Here is a 16676-nt window from a genome sequence, read left to right as displayed (position 1 = left end):
CAGCAGGGTGACCATGAATTTTAGCACTCAGTATATCTGACACCACCTCACAAAAAGGAGCATCATAGTCATGGCAAAATGGATGCTTAGCTCTGTTTTCTCCTAAAGGAATAACCCCTTTTCTGGATCTGCAAGAGACTCACAGCAAAGTTTTCATGGTAAAAACCCTAAGGCAGAGAGAAATAGTTGCATGAATTTTAATTTTCTACCTGATTTTTAATATCACGGATGCCAAGCCCAGTTTTTAGTAATGCTGCCTCTGTTTATGTTAATGTAGGTCTTAAAATCTCAGCTCTCTTTCAGCGGATTTCAAACTGTATTTCCGACTCTTTCTTTACAATGCATTTTGGAGAATGGTATCTCCTTTCCTCAGGGACATATGGACACTTAAAGGCTCCACTACATCTCACTCAAGGATATCAGTGCTCCTTAGAGTATAATCAATTAGGGATGAAGAAAATAGAATTACAGAGTGGTTAAATGCTCCCTGCCAACAGAATAATCAGACAGAATAAACACCAAACTCCTCCAAACCATCTTCGGAACTAGGAGAACTAAAAGCCTTTTACAGCTAAGCCAGGATCACACAGGCCAAATGGGAATTTTGTCTTGGAGAAGGGAAAAGATGACATAAATACTTGGGTCTCTGAACACACTCTTCCTCCAATTTAAGAGGGAAAAAATGGCCTTTACAGGCTAAGATATAACCATGTGGCATGAATCAGAATGAAATGAGCACATGTTCTATAAATGCATCAAAGAAAGGCTTCACCAGCAACAGTATTTTCTTTTTCTATAAAATGCTTAAAAAAGTAAAAGTTTGGCTACAGCAGACCTAACCACTGTTTCAGGGGAAAAAAAAAAAAAAGAAAAACACAAAATCCTCCACATTCATTTTCCACTGAATAATTTTCCAGGGACAATGTTTAAAGCAGAAACCTATGGCAAGTACTTCTGCAGTCCTATGAAAATAGTTTCTGTAAGAGGAGATAACCACAGTACTGCAAAAGGAAGTCAAAACAGGGTTTCAAACAGCAGCCTGTATTTCCACTAAAAATTATAGGTTTTACACTCTCCTGTTTAAGGCCACGACCCCTAGCCAGCCACAGAAATCTGTACGAATCAGCCTAAAAATACACCCTATGTAGAGTTTTTGGGGCAATACAGACAAAATGTTTAGTGAGACATCTTTTCTTTCAGTGTGAATGTGGATGGGAGGATGATGCTCCATCATCACCTGCTTAGTGGGCTCTTCTGGAATTTGTACACAGAGTCTGGGTAATGCAATGCACATATAGCTGCAAGTTAACCCAGCACTGACTCTGGAGTCACTTACAGACTCTTAACCAGAGTCACCCACCTGACTGCATAACCTAGAACAGAGGCTGGAGCTGAGGCATGAGCATGCTTGGGAAATTGAACCTATTTTTCTGCCACAAAATCATAGAATGTCTTCTGGAACACACTGACATGTAACAGTCGTCAGCCTCCTACCGTCCCTTTCACCACAGCCTGTAAACCCTCCTCCAGAAGGAAACTTTTAATAATGTTTTCCATTAAAAGAATGGACTTGGGAATGCCCACGTTCATTTTGCATCTTGCTTCAATGCTGTGTTATTTCACTTCAGAGCTTTCCAGGTTGTTATGAAAGGCCTTTTCTGTTTAAATGAGTGTAACCATTTAATCAGAATGACTCCACATCATGCCTGAGAGAGATCCTACTGTATCATAATGAATTCTCACACTGTGGCATTTATGGATTTAACATTTATTATATGCTTTGCTGCAAAGCCCCTGAATTAAACACCAGCTACTTAACTGACTTTGGTGCACCACAGTGTAAATTACCAGGAACTGAAAGAAGCAGAACTAAATCTAAAAGACTCATTCAGTGACTACGTGAACATCAAGTAACTAGCAATGAAACTTCTGGGCAAAGCATGAAAGGAAGGAGATGCTTATCCCAAGCCAACAAAATGGAAAGAAAATTGCTAGGGCTCTAAACAGCCACCTTCCTGCTGTTTGGAGAGAAAAGCCTCACTCCTGCTCTCAGGGAAGCAGAGATATTATACAGGATAACTGGCAGATATGTACTGCTGCCCCATCAATTGACTGTTCCAGACCAAGCTGTACAATACAGGCACATACACCCCCATGCCCAGCTGCAAGAGAGCCCTAAATGGGGACTTAGTGAGGGAACTGCTGCTGGGCTGAAGGAAGAAACTCAAGTCGATGATGCCAAAACCTACTGATGTTAAAAAAAAAAAAAATCAATCAAAGCACATACTGTCACCTGAAGGATTTGGTACCAGCCCTTGCTGGGGAGTGAACATTACATCAAATAACCCTCAGAAAGTACTTGTTTATTGTAATCACCAGCGTAAGGAAACAAGCAGATTTATGAGGCCTTCAAATCTTTCTGTAACTATAAAAATTAATACATTAGAACAAGGTTTATTTTGAATTTTGGCCAAACCTCTTGTTTTCTTTATTGACAACAGCAGCTTTGCAACAATAGATATCTCAAAAGAAAAAATCCATTTTCATCTGAACTGTTCACATTTCTGTAAAAGCAAACAATGTTACAATGCTGTCTGTTCAATGAAAATGAGAAAATTTTTCTCCATTTCCTCTTTATTCACAAGGCTGTAGGGAAAAAAGATAATCACTCTCCATCAGGAGTAGCATGGCACTTTGATTAAAAAAAAACCCCAAACCCTCAGTGTTGCCTTGCTAATGAGTCCTTACTGGTATGTTTTGAGTAAGGTAACAATAACAAGAGCAAGCTTTGGAACAAGGATGTTGACAATTGTCTCCACCTGTTGAAAGTGACAAAATATTCTAAGTGGAAATCATCACAAGAAAGTCTTTTGTAGTCTCCAAGGTGAAGAAGACTCTCACCATTCCTCTGTTGCTGTAGGAGGACTAGACTGTTGCCCAGGGACTCTCAAATGCCTGCTCTCAACCACAGCTGAAGCACAAGGAAGCAACACGACTGCTGCTCAGTGCCATTCCCAGGAAAAGGTGCCGTGTTTGGAGGAGACACGGGTACTAGGAGTTGCCAAAAATTCTGCCATAGCCAGAAAAAAACAAGAAGAAAAACCAAAAGTGTTGAGGGCAGGTAGGACTAGCCAATGAGCACATTCACACTTTCAGGATCAAAAAGAATCCACACAGTTGCAGGTGTCTAAAAGCCATTCTGGAGGTCAATCTGTGGTCTATTGATCTATTACCAATAAATTTGGCCACACTCTGATCTCTACCCTGACATTAATCTTTCCTAGTCCTCTTATAACCTCTCAGCCACTGGAGAAGGGGAGATCGTCCTTCATATTTAACATTGACCAGTGTAACCCAACTGATGGAATAATCTTTTTTTCCACAAAGGAAAAGATGTTAAATTGATGCTGGATTAATAACTGCTACCAAGTTCCCAGGGGCATGATGCCAAGGGCTAGTTTATGATGTAGTCAGCAGCTTGCAAAGCTCAAGTGGGAAAGTACTAAAGTACACTGAGATTGACTCCTTTAGCCTTTTAGCAGGGTTGCCTGTGTTGTTTAGTCAATATGCCTTTGGAAATTTTGATAAGGCTTAATTTTTTTTTTTTAGCTATACTAACAGAACATACTCTGACTTCTGTAACCACTAGAAACAGGCTGGAACCAAAACCTGTATTTCCCATGCCTAAGTAATAAGGGCAATTTCAAAATCCAATATCCCAGCTTGCAGTTTGGGCCCATATGTGCAGTATGGTCATGCTGAAGCCTGTGATGGGCCTAGGATTAATTTTCCTGAGCGCTTCTCCCACAGTCATGGTGTGACACGCCCAGTTGTGTCACATGTGCTCAATCCTGTTGCTGCTGTCCCACTTTGCTTTCCCTCTTCACCAGCTGGATTCATCCTTGGAGAGCTGTGCCTTCTATGCAGCGCAGTCCCCTCAGTTTGAGAACTTCTTGTCCACAAAAGCAGCAAAAGACTTTTTTCCACACTTATCTTGTTCCACTGCAGACTCACAAAGGTTGCTTTGCCCAAATACTGTTTCGCTCCATAAGCTGTGTGGAAATGAAGCCTTGCCTAACTAGAGCCCCTAAGTTTCTGCTCAGCTGTGACGCAAAGTCAGAGCAAAGCTCCCTTGGCACCTCACAGACTCCATCCTGGTTTGCCCAGATGTGCATCAGCCTTCTTGGTACTGCAGTTTTTATGTAGCATTTGCTCAAAAACCCCACTAAAACCAAGTGTACAATTTATTCAATAACTGATGACTGTAAAATTCATGCTTATTTGTTTGACCACAAATTGAGAACAGGTCTTTCCCTGGCCCATCCATTAAGTGTCCTAGCCAATAAACCACAAGATGCATCTGCCACATGCATATATAATAATAATCTTACTCCTGTGCAGCAAAAGGAGGTGCAGGAAGCAGGGGATCCAAGTCTTTTGATCCATACTCAGTGTATTTTCAATGGACGTCAGGCACTAAACCAGGCTGACGCTTTTGAGACACCCCAGCCAAGCCAGTAGTACTAGAAACAAAGAAGAGAGCAGAGTCTGTGGGTGTACAGCTGATGTCCCATCCTGTACCATGAAACAAACTGAATCCCTGCCACACAGTCATCAGCTCCAGTGTTCGTCATTCCTAGTGGTGTTTCTCTTGTTACCATTACTGGCATTACTACTACTAATAATAACAAACTCACTATCCTTAGAGAAAAGTGCTGCTGATGGGGCCTCTCAGATGTTTGGACACAGGTGTTTTCTGCTCCTGAAAAACCTAGTAAGCTTTTATCGTCCATTGGTAAGGCCCTGGAACAGGCTGACCAGAGAAGTTGTGGATATCTCATCCCTGTAAGTGTTTAATGCCAGGCTGGATGGGGCTTTGAGCAATCTGGTCTAGTGGAAGGTGTCCCTGCCCAGAGCAGGGGGTTGGAACTACATGATCTTTAAGGTCCCTTCAAACCAAAACCATTCTTTGGGTCTGTGATATAAATTCCATCGTGATTGCAGAGAGATTTCCTTCTGTCTTCTGCATAAAGCTTACACAAAACCCCCCAAGTAGGGGAACAAGCCTCACCTAAGGAATGTGGTGCGGCAGATCTGTGTTTTGCTTTAATTAGCATCCTGATGTGATAGCGGCTTGGCGTGCAGATCGCTGTTTTGTAACACACCGAGTCCTTGCTAGACTCCGTAAGGAACCTGGCAAACACAGCGCTTCCTTCCATTGTCTGTTGTTTTTCTTGGAGGCTGAGTGTTTTCACTGAAATGTCACTTACATACACAGCTCATGCTCGGCTGCTCTCAGAGTGCACTCAGACACTGGGCTTTCAAAAAACAAAGTGAATTCAGCACTTAATCACAGCTTAGCACTCTGCTTACTTGCTAGGAAATCATACTGTTGAAAGGCAAAATCACAAGGAGAGTAGTTCCGGTAATAACAAAAACTTGTGCAGATTTTACCACCGGTGGGTACCTGCCTGTTTGAGCTGCCTCCAAGGCATTGGCAGGGTTGGAAGGCGCTTGTGTGTGGCAGGGCAGAGCTGATAAACAGCAGGAATGGGACACTGGGACTCTGAGCCTGCAAACTTGTGGGCAGGGCGCTCCTCAGTGCGTGACTTGCACCCGGCAGGAAGGAGCCTCCGTCATCTCAGCTCTTCTGTGATGGAAATCATCTGAATAATTCAGCAGAGTTAAGAGACCAAGCTGGAAAAACTTCAAGGTTGGGGGTTTAGGCTCAGCTTGGGCAGGGTTTTTTTGCAAAGGTAAGGAGAAGTACTTCAGGGTTGGGTCAAACAGGGTATTCACCCTAAAAACTTGTTCTCAGCAGAGATGCCAAAGCTTCAAAAGACATCACACAGGGAAAATACTCTGGTTTCTTTGGAGAACCAGAAACAGCAGCTGACAGGATCTACGTAAAGCAGCCTTGCCAAGGAGATCAGATCACAGATGCCCCAAAGAGGTGGAGCACTATACATACCAGACAGGCACTAGGGTATTCACTTTCTTTAACTAAATCCTAGTATTAATAGGAATTCCTCTGGAGTTGTCAATATTCCTGACTCTGCAAAAAATTACAATGAAACTCAGAGGTGGGTCTTCAGCTTTGACCATTACTTATCTAGCTACACACTTCCCCAGGCTGCTCCATATATTTTGGAGGTGCGTTTTAGACCCATTTTCAGCTTGTTTTCCAAAGGCAGTGACACAATAACTCTCCACCCCAACTTGCTAGCCCTTAGTAATTTCTGACCCACTGGGTCAACTTCAACCAACTTTGACAGAAGAGTAGAGATAGTAAAAATGTTAAGTTCCTACATATTTTAAGCAAAGATGGATGGATGGATGGATGAAGGAGAACAAGGAAATTACTGTCTTAATCGATTTTTAACATGGTCCCATATCTTTTGGAGAAGCAATAGCCCCAGGTCCTGTGGCTTTGACTAGTGTAGGTTACGCAAAATTCTCAGGGAAACCAAACTCTGCTGTTTCATGCTTCAGTGCAGGTGAACAATAGAGATGAAGTCAGAGCCCAGCCTTGGGCATCTGCTCTGATCTGCCCAGGCAGCATAGCCAGAAATGGTATTTGCAAATGGACCTGCAAAACTCAGGCAGAAAAGACATTTAGATTGGATTATTAGGAAAAATTTCTTCACTGAAAGGGTTGTCAAGCACAGGAACAGGCTACACAGGAAAGTGGTGGAGTCACCATCTCTGGAGGAACTTAAGATGTGTAGATGTGGCACTTGGGGACATGGCTTAGTGGTGGGATTGGCAGTGACAGGTTAATGGTTGGACTCGATGATCTTTGTGGACTTTTCCAACCTAGATGATTCTAAGATTCCACATGCTTCTGTAAATCCATTTTTATGCATGATTTTCTAGCATGCAGAAAATGAATCCTCAATACCCAAAGAGGCTGATTATGCTAATGAAACGTAAGTATCTGACATTACCAACCACAACAGATTATCAAGATCTTTCCCTATACTGACAGGTAAAATAAGGCAGATCACTGAGAAGATACAGTAGGGTAATTCTTATCAAATGGCACCAACAGCAACCAAAAATCCTATAACTGCTCATTAACAGAGCTCACTACTATACCAAAATAGTTCAATAAAACTATTTCTGAAAGCAATTTATTCCCCCCTGTCTTCTATAATATCCTCTGAGGAAGTCTCACCCAGCATCCAGAAGGAATGGAACTTTAAGAGTTTCATTTTAGTTTTTTGTCTTTGTTGCCTATGTAGGTCTTAACAGTACTATAGGAAATCTAAGTTTGGGAAGGAGCAGATGTTTTCTTGGTTGGAAAGCACATCATCCTCACGGAAATACAACAAATGCTCTGCAGTATTTTTCTATAGTGCCTGCAAAATGTTGGCAGAGTCATCACAGGAGAGGCAGTGATTATCCTACATTTGTGTTCTGCTTTGCAGCTGCACCAGTAACCACCTCATACCACAGCTGAGCAATACTGTTGGGAGTGAAAGACAGCAAGGAGTTGTCCACAACCTTGCCAAACTTAGAGGCACTGGGTTGGAGTATCTTGCATTTTGGGAAAATAAAGAAAGAAGAAATAGTCCAGCCCAGCCCTTTCTAAGGAACAGTATAACCCCTTGAGACAGCACATGAAATTCCAAGTTGTCGAATCCAGGAATCTCCAACCTGGACTTCTGGTCTAAGAAGGACTAAGAGGATTGGGTCAGTTTGAACAGTTCTGTGATGGCTTGTGTACAATATATGTGAGAACAAGGTGGTGAAACCAAAGTCAGAGATCTTATTTCCCCATGAACAAGCCAGGAAACATACAGGGCAGATTCACCAACAGCTACGTAACCCTGGGAAGAGCTCCCACGGGGGACTGGCAGGAACAAATTAAGTGTCAAGTAGACATGGACAGCTGCCTCTTAACCTCCCTTCTTTTCAAGTCCAGCACAAACACTGAGACCTTTACTTGCGCATATCTTTGACAGAATAAATGAGGTGTGATATTTATCCTTCAAGTTGGCCTGCTAACAAGCATGGCTTTCATGTAAAAGTAGATGTACTCAAGGACAAACATAAACAGGCAGGCTTGGTCTGCCTTCAAAAGCCTTCTCCCACAGAGGTGGTGCAAGATGCTCAGGGGCTGTAATGTGAATTTTCCACAACATAACGGAGTGCTTGGAAGGCTGGTAATGAAAATGCTGTCCACACCACAAAATAATCCTTGGGAAGTATTAGCTAGATACCACTTAGCAAGCAATGACCCAGGGAGAAGGGCATATGGATTTGAGATCTTTTGTGTTCATGATACTGATCTTTGAGTGGCCCTGATTTTACCCCCTCTTTTCTGCAATTGAAATGTGGCTTTCTCAAAGCTGCTTGATCAGAACCCCTTCTGCTTCACAGAACCCAAGTTTTAAATGTAGACAAAATTAGGAGAAATTGTTTAGGAGACATACACAAAGATGAGAAGCTGAAAAACCCACAAGGAATCTAATAATAATCAAGGCAGAAATGTAAACAAATAGATAAGATACTTCATGCTGTGCAATGGTTCATAGCTATTGTATCAACAAGTTGGTGTTACCTTGGCAACAAGAGATTATCTGTACATGCCTTCTTTCAAACAGGAATCCATGAAAGGAGGCATGCAGAATGGATTTTAAGCCTCCTGGACCTTGCACTGTTGCCACCCAACTCTTGATATCAATTGATCCCAAGCCTAACTATTGATGAAAATTCAGAAGCAGTGCAGAGGTTGCATCATCCTTCATGTAACATCCACAGAGATGAGGGTGAGTACCTGGCCTTGTCCTCTTCACCTTGGGATAACCCAGCCCTTTCCCAAAAAAGTGCAGAAAGATTATTCCCTGCATTCACTTTAATGCTCTTGATCTATCTTGTAACACAAGGCACAGCTCTTTGTTGGAGCTGGGCACTGCTTGGAGCTGCCACCTCAAACGCTGCTGATGAGCTCCTGCCTCTGGCTTCAGCTGGGCATCTTACCCCAGAGGGCATCAGTGAACCTGTGGCCCTCTGGAGCAGCTAAATGTTTGGCCTTTGGAAAATTAATTGGCTGGGTTTACTAGTACAGCTATAACAGGAAGGATAATTCCCTAGTAAGTGTTGAATAGTGATCAAGTAGAAATTTATACCAAGATACACACAGTGTCACCTCTGATTACAGAACTACACTTCAGATAACCCAAATATCCGGATGCAAGGATTTTATAAAAGTGATGGTTACGCTACATTAAACAAGCTAATAATAAGTAGGAATAATATCCATCTATTTTTTTAAAGAGATTAAACAAAACCAAGGATTTGTAAATCAACTTATCACAAAATTGGTACTTCCCACAATCCAGCTGGTTTGTTGGAATTTTTACAACATTATCCTGTGCAAGTCCTTTTGCAGCACTTGGGATTGAAATGTAGGGCTACAAAAACACACTAAAAATTTACAGGACACTATTCTCCCCACAATGCCAGCACAACAACTTCTGAGGACATCACCATGCCTGGACCTTACCAACAGACAAGGGACCAGCATTTTTCCCCAGGGCTGAGGTATTTAACCCCAGAGCTGCCTCTATCAGATGCTCCAGGCTTCCCTATGGCACATCTGGCTTTTCTCAGCTGTAATTTACTTCCACTGCCCTGTCTGTCTGTTCTGCTCTTTTTTTGAAGTGATCTCACAAAACCACTCTGGTTTGATTTGGGTGAGACTAGTCACAAAACAATTTAATTCCCAATTTCACAACAACCCAGCACATCGTAACTGGAGATTTGGTTTTGACCATTCTCCAGGGATTTTGCAGTCTGTAGCACACAAGACAAATATCTCTCACATATCCCATCTTTCAGGTTAAAGGACAAACTCAGAACAAGAAGAGTTGGCAATTTTAACACAAAAACTTCATTAGGTTCAGTACTTACAACTGCATGACCAGATACAAATGGTTCGGGCTCTCATAGATGTCTTCCAGGGCAACTATATTTTCATGCTTGATCCTGAAAAAACACAAGGTAAGATAAGATGAAATAGTGATTTAATTTTTTTTTCACATGACTGCAAAACATAAAGCTATTTTTAACTACATACTACTTGTCAGTGTTTTATTCAACATCATAAACTTTTTGCAAGGACATGCAGTGATAGAACTGCAGGGATAATGGCTTTTAACTGAAAGAGTGTAGGTTTGGATTAGATATTTGGAAAAAATTCTTTACTCTGAGTGTGGTGAGGCACTGGCAGAAGCTGTTCAGGGAAGTTTCAGATGTCTCATCCCTGGAAGTGTTCAAGGCTGGATTGGATGGAGCTCTGAGCAACCTGATCTAATGGAAGGTCTCCCTGCCCAAGGCAGGGGGATTGGAACTAGATAATCTTTTGGGCCCTTTCAACAAAAGTAAACTGTCCAAAGTGCTTCACAGCCCAGAACACAGTCATTATTCAGAGAAATTTCTTTCAATCGTCTCTGAAGCCAAAATGTATAAGGGTTAAGTATCTGAGGCATCAGAGGTTTACAGTTCCTGTGTCAGATGAACGAAGATGGTTGGTTGGAGGCTGAATTCTCAGGACAGCTGAGAATGCAGGGTGCAAAGGACACTTTCCTCAGAGTGAAAAGGTGTGACAGGGAATTCTCAGGACACCTTTGCTGCAGGGTGCAAGGGAGTCACAGAGGCAGGGTGCAGGCTGGTCGGGAGCAAGCAGGGATCTGAGCCCATGGAGAAGTTGGCACAGGGAATCAGCAGCCATATGACAGCCTCACACTCCCCACCAAATTCGTGCTGCTCTGATTTTAAGCCTGGTCTCGATGCCCAAAATTTCCCTGCAGCATTATTAAGCACTGTGTGCAACAGCTCCAAGAGCCTTCATGGCTTTTCTGCATCCTCACCATTCCCACCAAGCCCTTGCCAAAATGCTAGCTTTAAAGAGAAAAATCATCTCTACAAGCACACATCTAATTAGCTACTTCAGCAATGCCTCTATGGGTTTGTTCCTTAAATGTTTACAAATAAATTTGCAAAGGATATATTTAACTTGTGCAAACCCTGAAGAGACTACCCCAGTACAACCCCAGGGCAGAATATTAATTACAGCAATTGCAGACAATATTTTAAGAGCAAGAGAAAGATGGAAAATTCTAAGAGGCCACACATTAAGCAACAGATGGGTATGTTCAGAAGGAAAGTAAACATGCACTATCAGCAAATGCAAAACTCTCTGCATGTTTCTAGGTTCAAGTAGGTTAATTAAGATGCTTAATCATGTGTCAGGACCTTATCCTTTATGGTCACAAGCGTCCTAACACCTGTGTGGTGATGTGGAGAGCAGAAAGTCCCTTGTGCCCAGCAGGATCTTTCCTGTAAGCATGCAGACTAATTCAATTTCCTCTGAATTCACTGGAAAGGTTATGACTGACCTGAATTTATGCCCCTAATCAGTCATCAAAAGCTGTGTTCGTGCAAGGACTTTCACACACAGGAAATTTAAGATCAACAATACGCAAACTCAAATATAATGCACTGTGAGATGTTAGAGCAACAAATACATGACTTGGCTCTTCATTCTATCCAAATGGCTGGAAAATCCCATGATACTTCAGCAGAATTTCCAGGTAGGCTGCATCCCAAATTAAATTCTTAGTACTTGCAACAGGAAACCAATACATCACCCACTTGGCTTTACACAGCAAGTACTTGGAAGCATTTATTTTGTTGTGCAGGTCTAGTGCCCAGTCCCTTAAGGGTTAGATAGGGCAAGGGCAGGTTTGCCCTGTTTAGCTTAGTTGAAGGTATGTAAGAAATGATATTTCAAGCAATTAGTAATTTTAAATGAAAATTATTATATCTATTTTTCCATTTTTCTTTATGCACCAATGCATATTCACATGACCCTTTGTGTTCCTCCTACCATCAGGATGATGGCAGTTTAACACAAACAATCTGCCATAATGTTTAAAGCCCCCAGTTTAGTCTGCGATACGGTTTTCACTAATGCTTTGCATTTCTGTTTTTGAGAACCTCAGAGGTTCCCCAGAGCAGCCTAACCAACCCCGTCTGGGACAGCTGCAGCAACCCCTCACCATCACACACATGGTCACCCACGGCGAACAGCCGGGGGGCAGAGGCCAGGAAAGAGCTCATCGGGGATGCAACGCTGAGCGCTGGGGCTGCCGCAAGACCCTCTCCCCTCCCTCATTTGCAAACCAAATGGGAACCGCGCCCTGTGCTCTCGGAGGGAGGGCGGATAAACCTGCTCAGTGCTGCAGAGAAGGGGGGAGAAAAGGTTTAGTCCCACCCCCGCGGGGTCCTCTGCAATCAGATGCATCTGCCCCTCTCTGAAATCAGACGCAGGACGTAAGCATGTGGGAAGACAGCAAATACGAAGTGTAATCTGGGAGAAGACAGCTGAGGAAGCTGAATCACCCCCAAAGGACACGAAGAGTAGTGTCTCATAGGGATGATGGCATTTGGAGCATGATGTCCCTTTGGGAGGTGATGTCTGTGCCTACCAGTCACCCCAACTGCTGGTGGCTGCTGCACTCCGGGGGCAGGATGAGAAGGGGAGGAGGCATTTTTCTCCCCTTTCTCTCAGCCTCCTCAAGACCAGAAAGGCCTCAATCGTGGTGTTGTGCAGTGTTTAATATCCCTGGAAAAGTGCACATCGCACACCTGCAAATTAAGCAGCTTGTCCTGAACAGCATTTCTCTACTCAGAGGAACTCTCAAATGACAAGCTATTAAAAGGAAAATGGAATTCAAAATTAAAAAATCAGCAACATGGAGATTACTTGGGGTGAAGGCCACAGTTTAGAGAAATTTGGGGGTTGTGTTGCTGGAGCTGGACCAGACCAGCTGTGGACTTCCCAGCAGAGGTCACTGCCACCAGCAGCAGCTCCTCTGCCACTCACTCCAGAAATTCACACAGAAATTCATGTGCTGCTTTCTTCCCTTTAAAGCATAAGCAAGCAATCCCTTACAGCCTTGATACACAATAATTAATCCTTCAAGGATGAACAATGTTCATTTCAATAATACACTGGGGTTTGGGCAAACGGGTGTGGCATCATCACAAGGTTTTGTTGGCACCACAAAGTCCAATGGGGATCGGGTAAATCTGTCCCACTACTCTGCTAGCAGATCAACAGTGCCAGACATGTGAGTAACAGGCAGACACTCACTTCTGGTTTGCAGAGAAGCTTGGGTACATCAAGAGCCAAGAAAAGCACTGTGAAGTGGCAGCTACTTGCTGGTCGCGGATCAGGAAGGATTTGGGGATGGGCTAATTAACTCCACTTTTATCCCCCTCTAGGAGCACCAAGTGAGTCTTAAAGGTTCAGAGGATTCATTCTGCTAAGCCTCCAAATGCCTGCACGCAGCCCTGCAGAAATACTGGACTGTATGATCTCCTCAAGACCTGACAGGATCTATTATTTTAAAAGGTGCTGCTCTCACTTTACAGAAGGGGAAGCATTGTGCAGAAAAACTCTAAGTTTTTCTGTAATCACAAGAGAGAATGGAGCAGAGAGGGCCAAGATTCCTCAATCCCAGAGTAATATCTTAATCAGTGGGCCATATTGCTTCAATTCCTTCTCCTTCCCATCCCAGTGACAGAATCTTAACCCCACTTCTCTGCAGCCCTTCTCTTCCTTCTGTCCTCCCTCTCCAGACTCCTCCCTTCCCAATATGTGGCTCCCACACTGCAATAGATAAATCTGCCAGATTAACTCTGCACAAAGCAACTCATTGATGCTTCTGGGGTACGTGATGGTGCAATAATATGGCTGTATCAGACGGGACATGGACATGAACTGGGATGACATCATTTCTCATTACTTGTTTCCAAAGAAAGAAAAAAAGCCCTGAAAGCGAACATCAAAGCATGGACTTGCTTAAAGCAAATTAGATATGATTACGCAAATTGATATGAACTAAGGAAAATTGCCCTTACCACCTTTTCAACCTCCCTTTCATCACATTTGCTATTTTTCCTGATGCTCCCGCTCCGTCCTGGCAAACTCCATATGCTGCTTGCATGTCCTACATTCCGATGTGTCCCCAAAATTCCTCCATCTGTGGCACAAAGGGCAGGTGCCACCTCCAGCCACCACTGCTTTGTTCAATTTCAGAAATATTCTGAGGCCATTAGACAGAATGAAGATGTCTAGAAATAAAATTACAAATAAAGAGAGGCTAATTCTTTTTTAGACTCAGGACTTTTCACCCTACAAGGCTCATGAGATGCTGCAATCCGTGGGAAAAAGAAGAGGAAAATAAATCTAGGAGTGAGACTCAGGGAAACTGAAGTGTACAAAGAAAACATAAAGATGGATTAACCCTGGTAAGAAACTATGAAAAGTTTAGTATAAGAAAGAAACTATGAAAAGGAAGGATGGATTCCCCCTGTTCAGAGCAGCCCTGGGTTGGATGCTGTGCCTCAGGCAGACAGAAACCTCGGGGCTCGATGCAACCATGTAAAATTATCAAGCTTCCCCTCCAGACTTTCAGTCTATGACTCTGCCATGTGCTCTTACAAAGCATCAACAACACAAAAGAATGAAGGCAATGTTGCACTTGAGCAATATTTTAACACATGGCCAGACAAGATTTAAAGGAGCAAACTGAACTGGGCAACCAAGGACCTCAAGTGAGTTTTCTGGGCATGGCAGCTGTGCAAACAAGGGCTAACGAAAGAGTGTTTGATCTGCAGCAGAGCCCCAAGCGCAGACTGGCCCCCTTTGCTTGCTGTGGAGTCATTGCATTGATAGGGAAATTGTCATTTTCCCCTGACTGCTACTGCTGAAACACAAAAACATCCAGCTCCAAAGGGGCTGAAAGACATCCCTGAAACAAGATCTGACTTGACCAGGAGTGGTATTTGGCCCTGCATGGCAGTTCCCATCATGCCAAATGGGCTGTGCTGCAGCGCTGGAGTGGTGATGAGTACATGGCATGGCACCCCAGTGATGCTAAAATCCTCCCTTGCTCCTGGCTGGCACAGAGACATCATGTCCTACTCACTGCCATGAGAAGTGCACAAGGCCCCATAGGTCCAGATCTAGCTCTAATGGATAATACTCACTTCAATGTTTGCCAAAAAAAATCTGAAAATCAATATATTCCATGGGCTTTGGCTGGAGATTGCTTTTAAGAAGCAAGGGATTAAAATTTGGAAGCTGATGTACAATAAGGGAAACTAAATCCTTTAATGACTGAGCTTTCTGTACATCTCTGCTGGCTCCTGACCATACCAGAGGCCAAAGAGCTGGCATTAAACCTGCGGCATGCTGCCCTGGATCATTAATTAGAGGGGCTGCACTCTGCACTGATAAAAGCAGAGAACCCAGATTTTGCTGTTGCTTTGGCTGCTGATCTGCCAGGAGAGCATGTGAAACACCCCAGCTACAATCCACAACTGAATCACTTACATTAACATCAATCATATTTAATACTGAAAAGCAGGATCAGTTAGAAGAGTACTACACAAAAACCTTGGGCAAACATGAGAGCTGCTAAAGTAGGGCAGGTTCCCCCCACAACAACTCTTTCCAAGTCAGTGTTACATTTGCAAGACCTGACATGTAATGCTGCACCTCCATGAGCAGCACATGTCACAGACAAAATGCCACAAGAAAGCACAAATAATTTTGTGAAAGCCAGAACTAGCAAAGCCTGAACCTGTAAGGTTTCGTGGCTTTGAGTAACCAAATGTCTTTGAGAATCAGTGTTTCATTATTCCCACACGTACCCTGGAGAGAGTTTTGCCAGCAGCATGAGGGTTGATGAATTCACCAGTTGGCCAAGGGAAGTGTTTAAATCACAGTTTCTGCTCTGGAGGACACTGAAAACTTATCTCTGCTCAGCTGTCTTATTTGTTTGAAATGAGTCAATAATTTCAACAGATAGTAGGATAGTCTCACACACGTTCACAGAGAGTGATCAGATCAGATTGCTTTCCACGTGAAAGAAAACTACCAAAAAATCTTCATGATGGCTCAGAATGATGTGAGGATGCATGGGAACAAGCCAGCCTGATCTCAAGGAGAAACCATGGCAAATCTGCTAAGAGGGGAACGAGGCTGAGTGAGATGGCAGGGGCTGGTATGAGGAAGGAAACTGGTGGCTGTCCTGGAAATGGCTGGCTGGCTGAAGCATATCTCTTCCCACCATTCCTGCTCCCAAAAAACCTTCCAATATTGATTCTGTGCATGGGCCTTGCACTGCCTCACCTCAGTGCCATTCTTGTGACAAGGGGCCCAAAACTGACCCCAGGACTGGAGGTACAGCCTCACCAGTGCTGAACACAGAGGGACAGCCACTGCCCTGGTCCTGCTGGCCACACTATTGCTGATGTTTGGGATATGAAAGGGAGGGAGGAGAGTGTGGTGCCTCACATCGTACATGTCCAGTTGATTTTCAAGGGTCCAAATTGTAAGAGGCTGCCAGATTGATGCCACCAAGTCAACCACCTTCCCCTGAAATGGGCACCATGGAGACAGCTTTAGAAGAAAGGTGGAAGGTTTAATGACCCTGACATTAATTTCTACTGTTCCATATCGCCCACAACGTCCTCCCCCCGCAGCCAACAAGAACGTGGTCCAGCAGTGGTGACGGCTTCTGCGGCTGCAGAAAGGGCGTTGGTCCCCACCATCTCAGGGCAGCAGTCTCCCTCTAACTCACAAACACACATGC

General features: G+C 43.6%; 1 protein-coding gene across 3 annotated transcripts in view; it reads right to left on the bottom strand.

Moving 5' to 3' along the window:
- Window positions 1-16676, bottom strand: part of CAMK1D (calcium/calmodulin dependent protein kinase ID) — a 210512-nt gene that overhangs the window by 73160 nt on the left and 120676 nt on the right. For all 3 annotated transcript variants that reach the window (XM_039570647.1, XM_039570648.1, XM_039570649.1), the window contains exon 3: window positions 9919-9993. In XM_039570647.1, coding sequence (XP_039426581.1) covers window positions 9919-9993 — 75 coding nt within the window. The remainder of the gene's footprint in view (window positions 1-9918; window positions 9994-16676) is intronic.

Source organism: Corvus cornix, chromosome 1A (genome assembly GCF_000738735.6).
Source record: "Corvus cornix cornix isolate S_Up_H32 chromosome 1A, ASM73873v5, whole genome shotgun sequence".
In the NCBI taxonomy this organism is placed as follows: domain Eukaryota; kingdom Metazoa; phylum Chordata; class Aves; order Passeriformes; family Corvidae; genus Corvus; species Corvus cornix.
This window is presented reverse-complemented; position numbering and strand designations above follow the sequence as displayed.